Source organism: Benincasa hispida, chromosome 11 (genome assembly GCF_009727055.1).
Source record: "Benincasa hispida cultivar B227 chromosome 11, ASM972705v1, whole genome shotgun sequence".
NCBI lineage: Eukaryota > Viridiplantae > Streptophyta > Magnoliopsida > Cucurbitales > Cucurbitaceae > Benincasa > Benincasa hispida.
The window spans coordinates 55,970,314-55,985,911 of record NC_052359.1 but is presented as its reverse complement, the minus strand read 5'-3'; the positions used below and the strand labels follow the sequence as shown (position 1 = coordinate 55,985,911).

Here is a 15,598-nt window from a genome sequence, read left to right as displayed (position 1 = left end):
AATGTAGTTATTGCTCATGAAACGTGGTGGACAAATGATTTATGGCCGGACCTCTTGGTGAGCGATCTTGGCAAACTCATTGAATATTTTGAGTGAGTATATATGTTTTGATTGTTATATGAGGATCTTACATCAAAAAAATGAAAAGACTTCACATTTTTTTATAAAACACATAGATTACTCCTCTCATTATCAATTGGTTTTGAGATAGAACTTGATGTTTATCTGATATGGTATCATAGCCCATGAAGTCCAAGTGGGTAATCGATCCAAAATTCGAACATGTCCTAAGAATGGTAAACCTAAAGAAGTGCACCATCTTGAAGGATACATGTTGAAGATCCCACATCGGAAAGATGAAGAGACTCACAATCTTTTAAGATACATGAGTTATTCCTCTGTTGCTATGTGGCTTTGAGATGGAATCCCGTGTTTCTCTAATATGTTATGTATGTGTAATGTGTGTGTTTTCATTATCTACTCAAGTGCTTGATTTTGGTGGCTGTTTGATGGTAGGCTATTCAGGGATTCCAAAGATTGAAAATGGTCAGAATCCTGCTACATGGATGCTTGAGGTTACTGCTCCTCCAATGGAGGCTCAACTAGATATTGATTTTGCTGATACTTTTGCTAAATCTCCTGTTTATCGGTATGTATGATTGTGCTTTAAGTCCACATATCAGCTCGAGTTTCTATTTTTTTTTTTCTTAGCATGGTAAATTATTACTTCAGGAGGAACCAAGAACTTATAATGGAGCTTAGTACTCCAGCTCCAGGGTCCAAAGACCTACACTTCCCAACCGAATACTCGCAATCGTTTTTCTTTCAATGCAAAGCTTGCTTCTGGAAACAACATCAATCTTATTGGAGACACACTCAATACAATGCCATACGCTTCTTCATTACAATAGTTATTGGAACCTTATTTGGTCTAATTTTCTGGAACAAGGGACAAAAATTGTAAGGTTTCTTCACTGGCCTATTTAATTTTGTTTGTCTGTGACATCCTACTATTTTATTGATGTTTTTTAAATGTTTGTGTCGTTTCTGTACTTCAACAGAACCAAGCAACAAGATGTGTTGAATGTTATTGGTGCTATATATTCTGCTGTCATATTCCTTGGAGCTACCAATGCTTCATCTGTGCAGTCTGTGGTTGCTATCGAAAGAACGGCTTTCTATCGAGAAAGAGCTGCCGGAATGTATTCCGCCTTGCCGTATGCATTTGCTCAGGTGACAAAAGTTATTCACCCTTCACAAATCACCACTAACCCAAAAACTTAATCTTAATTGAATAAACTAGGTAAGTTTATGTTGTGAAAAAATCTCTCATTACTATAACAAAAATAAGCATAAAAATAACAGATGAATTAAAAAAATCAATTAAAATAAAAAATACAAGAATTTACTTAGCCTTAATACTTCACATTAGTAAATTTGGGTTGATTAGTGATTTAACAATTTAAATACAAACCCGTATATGGACAATGTGAAAGTAAAGGCATAGAAATGTATTAGAAAAATGAAGAGTAGTCGAAAGTGCTAACCTTGAGAACGTAATCTGTGACCAAACTTGCTTTTTGGCCTGAAACAGAGATGGCCTTCATGAAGGCATCAATCTCAGGGTCTGGTTTAATGCCTGCTTGTTTCTCTCTTCTTGTGAGCTCAGTCATAAGTTGATATCTTGTCCCAACTCCCAAGCAACGACCAGAGAAATCTAATGTCTCTCTCACTGTCATCTCTCCACAGTGAAGATCATGTTGACTGATATAAGCACAGGTTCTTTCAGGCACAAACTCATGCATTTCATGGCCACAATATGTCACTTTCCCACTTTCCTATTAACATTTTGAATATGATTAATTTTACTTTTCTGCTTCAACTTTTCATTGTGAAGCCTCTCAACTTTCTAATAGTTTGATTTAATCCCTTGGTGTTAAGAATCAACAATTAAAGATAAATAGAAAACGTAAAGTAAAAGAGATCGACACAGAGGTTTATGTAGTTCACAATGTGTTAGCTACATTCATAGGGCAAAGGGAGAACAATTTTATTAGAAAAAGTAATACATAATACAGAATTGAGGCACCTTTAGGGTTAAAGAGAGTTTCTCTAAACCCTAGGGTCATAAATGTAAATAACGTAAATATGACAAATACGTAAATAACTTAGGTTTATTCATTGTTGTTAATTCTTCTATTGATTGTTTAACATATATGAGTTTGAATCGGTTCTAAAATTTAAAACTTGATCTATCACACAGCTTTAAATATGCATAGACGTCACCAACTTGAGCATAGTTCAACTGGTTTAGGCATAAACACTCGATTAAGAGGCCAGAATTGCTTGTGCTTATGTTGGATTTTTGTTGAACAAATAATTTTTTTTAAAAAAAATACGGAAGTTACTATAATAATTTTTTTTGTATAAACTTCATAGATTAAACAAACCTTTTTAAAAGAATTAGAGACCAAGATGGAATAAACATGAAATTTAACAAGATAAACCTAAAAAAAAATCATGGTTATGATTTATTAAAAAAACATTATATATATATATATCTCAAAAAATTAAAAAAATTAAAAAAAAAATCACCGATGTAATGAATTTAAAACCTTTAAACTTTTGTCGACTTTCCCAGCAAGTGCCAACAACAAGGTAGTTTTCCCAGAGCTTGGAGGACCCAGAAGTAATGTCATCCTGAAAATGAGAAATTAATGTCAAAATTCAATAGAACAAACATCATTGAAGGAAAAACTTATAGCACTACATGGTTACCATATTCTTTTTGTTCACACTATCAATTTATCTTTACAATTTTTTTTTAATGCTAGTAGACCCCACTCTATTTTTAAATGCCGGCGTGGCAATTGGAGGTAGTATGAAAAGTTTCCCATATATTAGTAGTGATAATAATTTAAAGAGTAGATAAACTTTTTCCTCTTCTTAATACAACAATTAGGTATGAAAAATTGAGTCTACAACCTTAAGGAAAAAAGTTTGTACCAAAAAAAAAAAGTTGTTAATGGAAAGAGAAGCAAAAATTAGTATATATTTATACTAAATGAAATTTTCCATTTGTTTTCTTGAAAAAGAGACTTCAAAACCATGTAAAAAGTAGTTCTAGCTTGTTCATGTTTTTTTTTTAGTTCATGGAAAGTATTTTAGTTATTGTCAATAATTATTCAATAAATATAAAATAATGGCCATGTACACATTGACATTATAAACAAAAGATGTGTCTATATATGTCGCGTTTTTGTTAAGTAATTGATAGAAACTTGACAATAACTAAAATGGTTTAATACAAAGTTATGTTCTATAATAGAATATTTTGAAAACTTTGGAACTAAAATAAAATAAACAAGCAAACACAAACTTCTTAAAGAGAGGATAAATGCAACTCTTTTTTATTAAATACCTTAGAACTCAAGGACATAGTTGAAGTGAAGTCATTTTTAGCAAATACCTCTCAAAGACAAAATAAATTAATATTTAAAAAACTAAAGATAGGTAATATTTTTTGTTGAAATACTAATTTGAACTTTAGTCCGTCATTTTTAAATCTAATTTTAGTTTTTGAACTTTCAAATATATTAAAATTAGGTCCCTAGCTTATTATCGGTTTTTAAGATTCTTTTTTATAACTATGAAGCTTTTTAATATAAATTTTGGGAACATATAGACAATGTATTTTCTTGCCTAAAAATTTGTATTATTAGATGATTAATTTTGATAAAAACTAAATTTGAAGAACTAAATGTAAGATTGATTAAAAGTATATGAACTAAAATTGAACAACTATATAAATTCGATGACTAAAATGATATTTTATTTTTTATTTTTATTATAAAAGATATGTACCTTGAAGGTTTGATAATTCCCTCGACACCTTTAAGGATATGAATTTTTCTTTTCTTGGATGGAACCAACCCAATCAACCCAAGCAAGCTCTGTTTTTCATAACATTCAAAGCAAAAATAATTAGAACAGAACATGATTACCTGCTTGACACGTGTCTTATTCAATTTTGATAAAAGTAGACGAAAAAAAGGGTTAAAGAAGTTGGTGAAAACATCGAGTTTTAAAGGTTCAACGCTAATAGAGGGCATTTAGGACTTTTTACCACAAAGATCCTAAAAAAAATATTTTTAAAAATGGACCCATTTTCAAAATTGAAATTGAAAGGGCCCGTTTTTATCAACTTATTACTATTCCACATGTAAAATTATTGTTCATATATTAATGATTTACTCACGTATATTTTAAAGAATAAACAAATACTATGTAGAGCTTACAATTTATTAAATTGTTGCAAACTTCCCCACCATACTTTGGTTCAAGAAAAAAACTTTATTTTGTCATTTCTTCTAAATTATTTAATAGCAACCAACCCATGCATATATTTAAGGCTAGGGAGTGCGTCCCAAATTTTGATAAAGGATTCTAGCCTTTTCCATTGAATAAGAACCTTAAATTAAAAAGTCGTTATAGTCTAAATTATTATTCTTAGGTTTTAATAGTTTGTGTCTGTGAGGTAGATTATTTTAGTTTAAGTTATAACGATATATGTTTGAGGTGTAAATTATTTTAGTTTGAGAAGGAAATAATAAACACTATAATAAATAATTAAAAAAATAATTAATATAAAACCACAAAAATTATAGTAAATGGTAAATACCGTAACAAATATGAATTTTGGAATAGCGTTGATTGGAATATAGAATAATATTTATTGTAGCAAAAGTTGGTTATTGTAGTGGATAGTTCTTATCCCAAACACACTCTTAAGGTTTCGTTTGGTAATTATTTCGTCTTTTTTAATTAAGTTTATTTCCTCGTCATTTCTTATATTGATTTACATCTTTATTAAATACAATGGTTGAAATATTAGCCAAATTTCAAAAACAAAAACAACTTTTAGAAAGTTACTTTTTTTAGTTTTCAAAATTTGACTTGATTTTTTAAATTATTGGTAAAAAATAGGTAACAAGGTATGAAATTTGGTAGTGGAAGTAGTGTTTATAGATTTCATTTTAAAAATCACAAACAAAAAAACAAAATGATTACCAAACGGAACCTTAATTTTTTATTTTTCTTTTCGAAAATTACGCAACACTATTTTCATCTCCAAATATCTTCCTTTGTTATCTTTTTTTTTTTTTTTTTACTAAAAATTAAAAAAGAAAACAAACCAAATTTTGGAAAAAAAAAAGTATTTATTTTTTTTTAATTTTTGGAATTTGGCTAAGAATTCAACAATGATAAAAAAGATGCAAATCATGGTAAAAAAAGAAAATGAAATAGGCCTAATTTTCCAAAACCAAAAAAAAAAAAAAAAGTTACCAAATGAGACCTAAAATAAATGTTATATCCAAGGGTGCCTAATTTTTTTTTAATATAACAGTAGATCAAACCTTCAATCTAAGATCAAAGAAGGTCAATTCAACCTTTAATCTTTTAAAATTCTTAATTTTACCTTTGATATATTTTTAAAAATTCTATTAAGCCAATTGATACTTTATTGCATTATCATGTTTGAGCACATGAATATACTATATAGACATGTGATTTAAAACAAATTTGAGTTTTATTTTAATTTAATTTCTTAAAAAAATAATTTGAGAGATGGAATTAAAAGGCATGTGAACTTGTTTGTCCTCAAACTTGAGAATTAAAAGCGTATTTTTTTTTATTTATATTTTTAATTTAAACAAAAGTTGGAAGTTTATTCTTAATTTTATTTTTTTTTGGAAAATACATTTTTTAACATCAGGTTCTTGATATTGTTTTATTTAGTATGGAGTTTTAAAATGTCATATTTTTAGTCACGGAGTTGATTTTAATTTAGTCTTATACGTTTTAAAATTAATAATTTTATTTTTGAAATTTAAATTTTATTTCAATTTAATCTTTAAATTTCAAGATTTTTTATTAAAAAAATTGTTTTTGTATGAGAGAGAGAGTTGAGAATTGAAAATGTAAAAATACCTCAAAGGTGTTGAGTGTAACATTGAGCAGAGACGGCAAAGCTCTGCTCCCAACGTGAACGTCTCCTTCAACTGACAAATTCTCGAAACGAACTTCAATTTTCGGGATTTCAATCCCTACTCTGCATCAATCAAACAATGATTTCAATTTTCAATTTCAATTCCAATTCTAGAGTTCTTTCTTCTTCTTCTTCTTCTTCTTCTTAAATCTTACCTATCCGTTCTTTCTCTCATCCGTCTCAGAAATTTCTCATTATCTTCTTCAACCACTTTCACAATCCTTTCCATCAGTTCTTTCCTCTCCACATATCCCAGCGCCGTCACATCCACCACCTCCTCAACCATTCTTCCGTTCTCCTTAACCTGCCGGATTATCCCCTTCCTCATCCGTTCGTACGTCGGAAGCCGCTCGATCGCCGCCCATCGCAACTCTTCTTCCTCTTCCTCCATCCTTCCGCTTCTCGGAAACGCCTCCCCCGGTGTCTCCCATGCCTCTCGCATGCTACTCGCGATTCGGCTCGTAGCCATGAGTTCTTATTTCTGCCTTCTTATTGAAATTCAGAAAACCCTAGAAATTGCAAATTGAACCATCAGGAAATCATTGCGCATTGATCGTCAATGGAGAAAAGAAGAGTATACGAGCATTCGGCGTATTATTTGACTCGTCTCTCCTTTTGAGTCTTCCGGCGACGTCGTTGTGTGGCTCCGCCGTAAGGCTGCGACGGTGTGAGATGAAGAAATTGAATGATGGAAGCGACAGAGGAACGTGGAGAAGAATGGAAATAGAAGAAGATTTGAATGAGAGAAAAAGAAAGAGATTCAAATCCATTTAAGTAGAACAAATCGGCTCTGTTATCTGATGACGACGCTGACATGTAGTTGAAGAAGCTATATATTTTTTCAAAAATTCTTTCTTTTTCTTCTGTTCTTTTTAAATTATCTATATTCATGATATTTACTCCTTTTTTTTTTTTTTTTTATTTTTTTTTTTTAAGTGAAAATGAGAGGTTTTTTTTTTTTAAGAATAAACAATCAAACATGCAACAAACTAGATTATTACATCACTAGACATAGAGTGAACCACTCAAAATTTGAAGAATGAAGAAGGTGTTTATGGGTTGGATTGGTTTGAGTTGATTGGTTTTTTCGAGTCATCGAATTTTTTAAGTATCCCTACTTACTCTTTATGCAGTTCATGGTGCACCAATGCATTTTGGTTGCGGCAAACGTGAGAGAATGAAAGAATTCTCATTTCAATACTTGAGGCCTCTACCTCGTCAATAAAGAAATAAACTTCATAAATGTCTACTACATCAATCAGATTCAACTAGGATATTCAATAAATTTAGTGAGAAAATATTTTCAAGTTTGAAACATAGGACTATTGAGATACACTCCTTGTAGTTCATATTTACTTAATTTTTGTAGTTAAACCTTTAAAATGTTCGTTTTAATTTAATTCATATACTTTAAAAATAAATCTAACGCCTTATTTTATTTTAACAAAGGGGTCATGTACATTAAGAACATTGATCAAACTTCCGATCTAAAGAAAGAGTATATGCCAAAACTTTGGAATTTGTATCGATTAAATAAATGAACTAATAATTATATCAATTTAGACTTTAAATTTTTAATGTATCAATTTATTTCATCCATCTGCATGAACATCGTGTGAAATTTATAATTTTATCCACTAAACTCTTAAACTTTCACAAGCAAATCAATTTATACTATAAGTTAGGATTTTCTTTGAAAATTTCTTATGCATCTATTTCCGTTGTCTATTTTGTTAGTTTGATATTTATGGGCATTTGGGGCAAACATGTGATTATTATAATCCTAGCTTATTATAGATGAGTTATAATAATTTGTGTTTGATGTGTAAATTATTTTAGTTTGGGTTATAATAATATGTGTTTGAGGTGTAAACTATTTTAGTTTGAAAATGAGATAATAGACACTATAGCAAAGAATAAAAACAATGATGAATGTAAAATAGTAAAAATCTGTAGAAAATAGCAAATAGAGATTTTTAAATAGTGTTGACGATAGCTAATTGGAAAATACAAAATAGTGTTTACTGTAGCAATAGGTAGTTATTATAGTTTTAGAATATTCTTACCTCAAACACACCCTTAAAAAGTTTATACACATGTAAGAATTGATGCATGTATGATTTCTAAAAGTAAATCTATAAATGGTCAACTGATTCGTTGATGGCAATTTAAGAGTTTAATTAAAATAATTTAGATCTCGCATAATTTTTTCAAATAAAATATGAAAGAGGGTATAAATTAATATATTTCCAAAAGTTTAGTATTTAGATTGTAATATTTGAATTTATACCACTCTCAAAGTTTAAATGTCTGAAATGATTTTTTTCCCTATTATATAATAAATATACATAGTTTTAAGACTTAAGTTGTGTAACATTGAAAATATCTCAATAAGGAAAACAATGAAAATAATTCAAAAAGAAAAACATTGAAATATCGCAAGATGAGGAAAAAGAGTTAAAAGTAGTTTAAAATTTCAAACACAGGACATATCATCTTTCAGTATTTTAATTAAATATTCTTTTTTTTATTAAAGTAATTTTTTCCTTTACAAATTATTATTTTATGAGCAGTTTTTTCAAGTTCGAAGTTTAGTATTTAAAACTTAGAAGTACAATTATCATATAATTATTGATTTTCTCTCTTGTTACTTCAAGAAAAAACTTAAAACTGTTATAAAACAGTTTTTTGTTTTTAAAAATAATAAATAATAAATATTTACCAAACATATATGCTTTTTTTTTTTATTCTTAAGTAATAGAAAGCATAAAACACAAAAATAAAAAACCAGACATAAAAAACTAAAATAGTTACAAAATAGAACATTGATTTTTCGGGGAAAAAAAATGTAAAAACACTTTTTAAGGGTAAACTTTGAGGACATTCATTTACAATAATACTTTGAATGAAAGGAATTTACCCAAGTTTCATTTATTGCTAATATTCTAGCTTTTTTAGCCACAATATTAGCAAATTTATTTTACTTCTAGGATAATTGCAAAATTAGTGGAATCAAAGAAGTGGAGAATCCCAAATCTTTTCAAGCTCTACATTGAAATTTTTTTTTTTTTTTTTTTTGGATTAGGTTAATTGCTTTACAGCAATCCGATTCTAACAAGATGTTCCTAAAACTCATTTGAGAAGAAAGTTTTATCCCTTGACGAATAGCAAAAATTTCAGCTAAAGGAGATGATAAACAACATCAGTTGATGAAATTTGTACCACTTTCAGTGATCCAAGGACATCTCTTGTAATTGTACTAGATCCTGAAGAATTTGGAGAAGTTTTTCAAGTTGCGTCTGTTGGGGATGATGCCTTAAACTCTCGTATCCTGTAGTTGTAGACACAATTTTTGAACAAACGCTTATGATGTATAATATATGATATATTCTTCACTTCTTGTCTATGAACATTGGATGTTTTATTTGCTTTATCACAAACCAATAAACTAAGATCCCGGGTTGTCGTTTGTAACTTAAGCATGTATGTGGAGACATACAAGTGGATCATATCTTAAGTGATAACCAAAATGGTCTGTAGTATATGGATATAGGAGGGAAACCTTATTCTGGTAACGTTACGGATGCAGCCCGCTTTGTAGAATAGTTACAAGTATTGTGACTTGCTACAAATAGTCTGATTCTGACCATTCATGTGGGGACATGCGAGCATGTGCGTCCTATACAAAGGAGTTTGTATAAGACCGGACCACGAAGTGTTATAGTCTCGTTATATAATGTCGTTCATGAAAGAGATTTCAATTCACTAGGATGACCATAGGTAACATGACCTCAATCCTGAGTGAGTTGGGAACTTCTACCTTTGAAGGCGGTCCTTTGATTTGCATAGGTGCGAGTGGCTAGATCACTGACTCAAAATTACCACTTTGGGGATTCGTCTGATTTGGGAGCTAGGAACTCAGCTACGCAAGATGGAATTCACTCCTTCCCCAAAGCAGAGATAAGTAGATAGATTGCTCCCTTAAGGGCTGATTCCGAGGCTTGAACGATGTAACGCCACACAACTTCTCATGGCCCGAGAGGTGTCCAACACATAGTAGGACTATGTTGTATTGTTCATTAAGAGGGTCAGTGGTACTTAAGCAAAGTTAGTACAGGGGCAAAAAGGTTAAATTGGCCCAACTGTACTTATATGCATCTGTGAAGGATTATCGTACTGTTGATTGGTTATATCCGATGGACAAAAAAATAATATCTGTGGTGAGAAGAGTGCAGCTGTCTGGTCTTAATAGAATGTCTGGCAATTAACAGATGGTGGCATCTCGTGGCTAAAGAGTTTTAGTTAGCTATTCACAGTACCGTTGGAGTTCGAGCCATAGGTTCATAAGTTCCCTTGGTACACTCAATGGATTCAAGTTGAAGAATCAGTTTTTGGGTCAGTTTGAAGTGTTCAAATTGACAAGAGGAGTTCGATTATATATGATATGATTGGAACTTAGTTAATTATGTATGATATAATTGACATTATGTAATAAGAATATATTTTGGAGGAAAATGATATAAATATGATTTATATCTATGGTGGAGAAAAGATATATGGTTCATATGTGTATTTTGATGTGATATTAAACCATAGGTTAATTGTCATGCATGTTACTCTCCTTAATTTCAACCATGTACCGCATTGAAAGATTACTGAGATCACGCACCCTAATATGCCCGTCTCACATCCTGATCCATCGTTGTTGAGAAGACTTGATAGACCGAAAAGTTCACGTTATCACAACGAGAATGAATTGGACAAGAACCAGCCACTTCGACAAACGATTGGATTTTTGTAACCAGTTAGGACATAATCGAAGGAAGTGTCATTCGTTACTATGACGGGCTCCAGATAGTTTAGTAGAATGAATAAATAAATAATTTCTTTTATTATATAATTCATTTTATTGTATATTCAATTTTTTTTTATAATTTATTGTATTTCAATTTTTTTTAATAATAATCTACTGTATTCATTTTTTTTTTTTTTTTTTTTTTTGTAATCAATAAAGTTTAACATTATAATAATCTAATATATTCAAATTATAGTATAATAATCTAATATATTCAATTATTTTCTAATTTATTGTCTAATGATTATTTCAATTTATAGTATAATAATTCTAATATATTTCAATTTGTTGTCTAATGATTATTCAATTATAGTATAAATAATTTAATATATTACAATTTATTGTCTAATGATTATTCAATTATAGTATAATAATCTAATATATTCAATTATAGTCTAATGATTATTTAATTATAGTATGATTATTAGCTCTTTTTTCTCTTTTTTTATATATATTTCTATGGAAAGTTCAAATAAAGTGAAGACTCTCGCTCTCTCCTAAGATCTTGCTCTCTCACTCTCACTTTCTCCTAAGATCTCACTCTCTCAATATCGCTCTCTTCTAAGATCTCACTCTCCCACTCTCGCTCTCTCCTAAGATCTCGCTCTGTCTCAATATCTCGCTCTCTCTGTTATTGTTGTTATTGTTGTTATTTTTCCATTAATGATTACTAGCTTTTATTTCTTCTGAAACAATCACAAACACTTTTTTTTATTATGGATCTACTACCAGAAACTCAATGCGTAATCTTAGCATTCAATGTGTATTCCTGAATAATCTCATTTTTCAATTATTCAACCATTTCATTTTACTAAGTTCAATGTTAGTCAGATTAGTCAATATAAACTAAATCTCGCTCTCTCCAACATTCTCGCTTTGAATCTCTCTCTCTCCTAAAATCTCTCTTTTAATCTCGCTCTCTCTTAAAATCTCGTTCAACATCTCGCTCTCTCCTACTATCTCGCTTTGAATCTCCTCTCTCCTTAATCTGCTTCAGCCCACTTATCTCCTTAATCGCTTTGAAGTTTCGACATGTGTGTAACGTTCGACAACCTAATATACAAAATTTTGTTCGTAGACAAAGCTAATTCGGAATTGTCTTTCATTCCAAGGCATAACTTGTATCCATTCGCTTCATATTCGCCTGAAGTTCGCTCCTAGAAATATAGCCATCCCCACCCCCTCACATCAATCCCACAAGCCTCCGTCTAATTCGAAATGATAAAAAATGCATAGGTTGTTAGAAGCAGCTTGAGTACACAGATACATATAGTATACCATCTCATTACTTTATTTCCTCTATGAGGGAAACAAAAGTAATAAACTTGCAATCTCGAGGGTGGATGTGTGTTGAAACTTCAACCTTCGACAACCTAAGCGAGATTCACGAGATTTCCCTTATCGAGGGTTGAAGTTTCGGTCTATGTACTGGTTCCAAGTTTTTCTTTGTTCGTCGAGTTCTCAACGTTCGACCTCCACATTAGTCAAGTTCTCAACGTTCGACCTCTAGCCTCGAACTCCCAAAACAACAATATTTCTATAATAAGTTTCAAAACAACAATATTTCTCTAATAAGTTTTTAAAACAACAATATTAATATATATATTCAACTTGCGATGAAAGTGACAATCATTGCATGCTCTAAAGCAGCAAAACTCCTGCCCAATTAATTGGGCATGCGACTAAAGCCCAATTTGTCATAATTCGCTTGTGTCGGATATGATTTTCGTCGCATCAAACAACATAGTCACGATGAAATAATTTTCCATCAACTTAACGGCAACGATGACTAGTGCTAATCGTTGCATTTTTGTGACTTTTCTTGGTTTCGTCGCATAATTAGAGTTGAAAATTAGATTTCATTGTTAACAATGTGACGATTCCAAAATAGTCGCTAGTAATTTGTTTCTAAAGACCTGATTTTTTGTAGTGCGATATTAATTAGATATAATCCGTTTCCATATGGCCTTTGCACAACTACATTTGAAGAAAGCATGATCTATAGATTCATATTTTTTTTCTACATACTGGACAAATAGGATTCACGCTTAAACCTTTTTGAAGATTTGTTCTTGTAGGAATTATATTGTTTATACATCTCCATAAAAAATGGTTTATCTTTTAAGGAATTTTGAGTTGCTACAATTTCTTCCAGATCCTTCCTATAACATTTTCACTTGAGGATTCGATGATTAGCTTTGTATTTAAGAAAACTTTGTAACCACTTTTAACAATATAAAAGTAATTTTTCTCATGATGCCAAATCAATTTATTTTGAATTTTCATGTTTGGAGGGATTGTTCTAATTACAATCAACATATTATTGTGAGAAAACCTTGTTAAGAAGCTCAATGTTTCATGTCCATCATAAAGAATAAAATCTGCTATTGAGGCATTTAAGTATCTCGAGTCAATTTGTATAGGCTTGAAGGTGTGCAATTGAGGCATTCAAGAATCTAAAAATATCTTGGTAGAGAGTCCATTTCCAATTATGAAATGTAAGCCATCTTTTAGTAGATCTCTACTCCAAAGTAAACTCTTCCATAAATAAGAAGGATTTTTCCATAAACTCCTCCATATACTTTGGGAAGGCATAATCTCTTCCAAGAAAGCCAATGAAGTTTTTTTTTGTGAATTGTCGAGGAGCCTCACCAAAACCTTGAAAAAGACTTGGTAATTTCTTTGACAGTTTGAAAAGGCTCAATATGTAGTTAGGAATGGATTCACCCACACTTTTGATTAAAACTTCTTTGTCGGTGGTTGAAAAGAGAGATTTTTTCAATCATTGAATAGAAAACACATTTGAATTCCACACTTAATTTCGATAATAAAATGAAGTTCTCAAAAATTAATTTTCTTAGATCTAATAGGTAACTATTTGATTTTTTTTTTGTTTTTTAAAATTAAATATATTTTCACTTTTAAAAAAAGTGATTAAGCAAAAAAAAAATCTATAGATAGAGCTATATATATATTGTAAAGCATTTTTTTAAAATATAAAATAAAGCACGAGATGATTATCGTATGGGACAATATTATCACTACATGGTAGGATGAGTCTCAATATTGAGTATACAAGAAAACTAATGTGTTCCTATTTGTCTTATTTTTATTTTTTTTCATGTATTTTCAAAATGGCATCATCATCCAAACATACCTGCTTGTTTGAAGCCAACTTATTTGGCATTTATAAACATTTTTAGGCAACTTAGAAAGTTAATCCAGAAGAATCATAATATAAACAAACTTGCTACATCCAATTTCAATGTTATGGCATATAATAAAACTTATTTGAAGAATAAGCTCTTAAATGAGTTTATAAAATAGGGTCGTAAAAAGTCCATATGAGTATAACTCAACTGATATATAAAACATATATTATTGACTAATAATAGATCAAAACTTTAAATCCTTAAAATTATTATACTTATTTAAAAAAAAAATGGGCACACATCTATGACTTTGCTATGTCCCATTCTCTCCCCTATTAGTTTATGCAATTATTTAAAGAAAATATTCGAGTTAAATGTTACAAACATATTACAAATTGAATATTAAGTAAGATTCAACTTACAACTCAAGTGATCTTAATTGGTTGAATTATATGCCTAAATTAATTCGTTTAATTTGATATTTTAAAAAGAAAAAAATCAAGACTTGTAAATTAGGATTGGCAAAAATCCCCCGTGGGGTCGGGTCCCTGCCTTATTGATTAGGGATGGGGTCAAATCGAGGATTTCTAACCGAGTCCTCGTCCCCAATTAAATTTTCTAGTTTCTACACACACAGAGACAATACAACAGCATAAACTAATAGGGGAGAGAATGGGACATAGCAAAGTCATAGATGTATGCCCATTTTTTTTAAATAAGTATAATAATTTTAAGGATTTAAAGTTTTGATCTATTATTGGTCAATAATATATGTTTTATATATCAGTTGAGTTATACTCATATGGACTTTTTACGACCCTATTTTATAAACTCATTTAAGAGCTTATTCTTCAAATAAGTTTTATTATATGCCATAACATTGAAATTGGATGTAGCAAGTTTGTTTATATTATGATTCTTCTGGATTAACTTTCTAAGTTGCCTAAAAATGTTTATAAACACCATGTGGGGAGTAGAAAAATTATCGAATTATCTCATATCTCTTATTAAAAAATATATATCTTAACCAATTAAGCTGTCTAATAAGCTATATATAGAGTAGATATTTGTTATTTGATAAAGGAATCAATATCACATGTTCTTATATTGTTATTTGAGTTGAGACGCAATCCCATGTTCTATCATATAGTTCTGGAATTGGAGGTCCATATACTCTCCACCACGATCAGATCATAGTGTTTTTATCTTGAATCTAACAAGTTTTCAACTTTAGTCTTATACTCCTTGAACTTGTCAAAGGCTTCAGACTTACGTTACATTAGGAAGAGATACCCAAACCTTGAATAATCATCTATGAAAGAGATGAAATATTCATACCCACCTCGAGCTCTAACATTCATCGGACCACAGAGGTCTGAATGTATAAGCTCCAAGGCTTCCTTGGCTCTGTAATCTTTTCCAGTAAAAGGTCATTTGGTCATCTTGGCTTTGAGGCATGATTCACATACCGGCAAGGAGTTTTCTTCTAAACTCTTTAGAAGTCCACTTTGCACCAACTTCTCAATCATATGGAGGTTGATG

General features: G+C 30.4%; 3 protein-coding genes across 3 annotated transcripts in view; 1 reads left to right on the top strand and 2 right to left on the bottom strand.

The window, feature by feature from the left end:
* LOC120090769 (ABC transporter G family member 34-like) overlaps positions 1-333 on the bottom strand; it is a 7,822-nt gene extending 7,489 nt beyond the window's left edge. The window contains exon 1 of the mRNA XM_039048477.1: positions 215-333. Within this exon, the coding sequence (XP_038904405.1) occupies positions 215-333 (119 nt within the window). The remainder of the gene's footprint in view (positions 1-214) is intronic.
* A 125-nt stretch (positions 334-458) lies between these two features.
* Positions 459-1,284, top strand: LOC120090768 (pleiotropic drug resistance protein 2-like). Its single transcript, XM_039048476.1, has 3 exons — positions 459-649; positions 733-960; positions 1,062-1,284. The coding sequence occupies exons 1-3, from the start codon at positions 459-461 to the stop codon at positions 1,282-1,284; spliced, it is 642 nt and encodes a 213-aa protein (XP_038904404.1).
* Positions 1,285-1,496: 212 nt separating this feature from the next.
* Positions 1,497-6,854, bottom strand: LOC120091395 (ABC transporter G family member 34-like). Its single transcript, XM_039049401.1, has 5 exons — positions 6,205-6,854; positions 5,992-6,112; positions 3,865-3,953; positions 2,616-2,700; positions 1,497-1,838 (listed from the first exon to the last, which is right to left on the bottom strand). The coding sequence occupies exons 1-5, from the start codon at positions 6,516-6,518 to the stop codon at positions 1,515-1,517; spliced, it is 933 nt and encodes a 310-aa protein (XP_038905329.1). The 5' UTR covers positions 6,519-6,854; the 3' UTR covers positions 1,497-1,514.
* Positions 6,855-15,598: the final 8,744 nt, after the last annotated feature.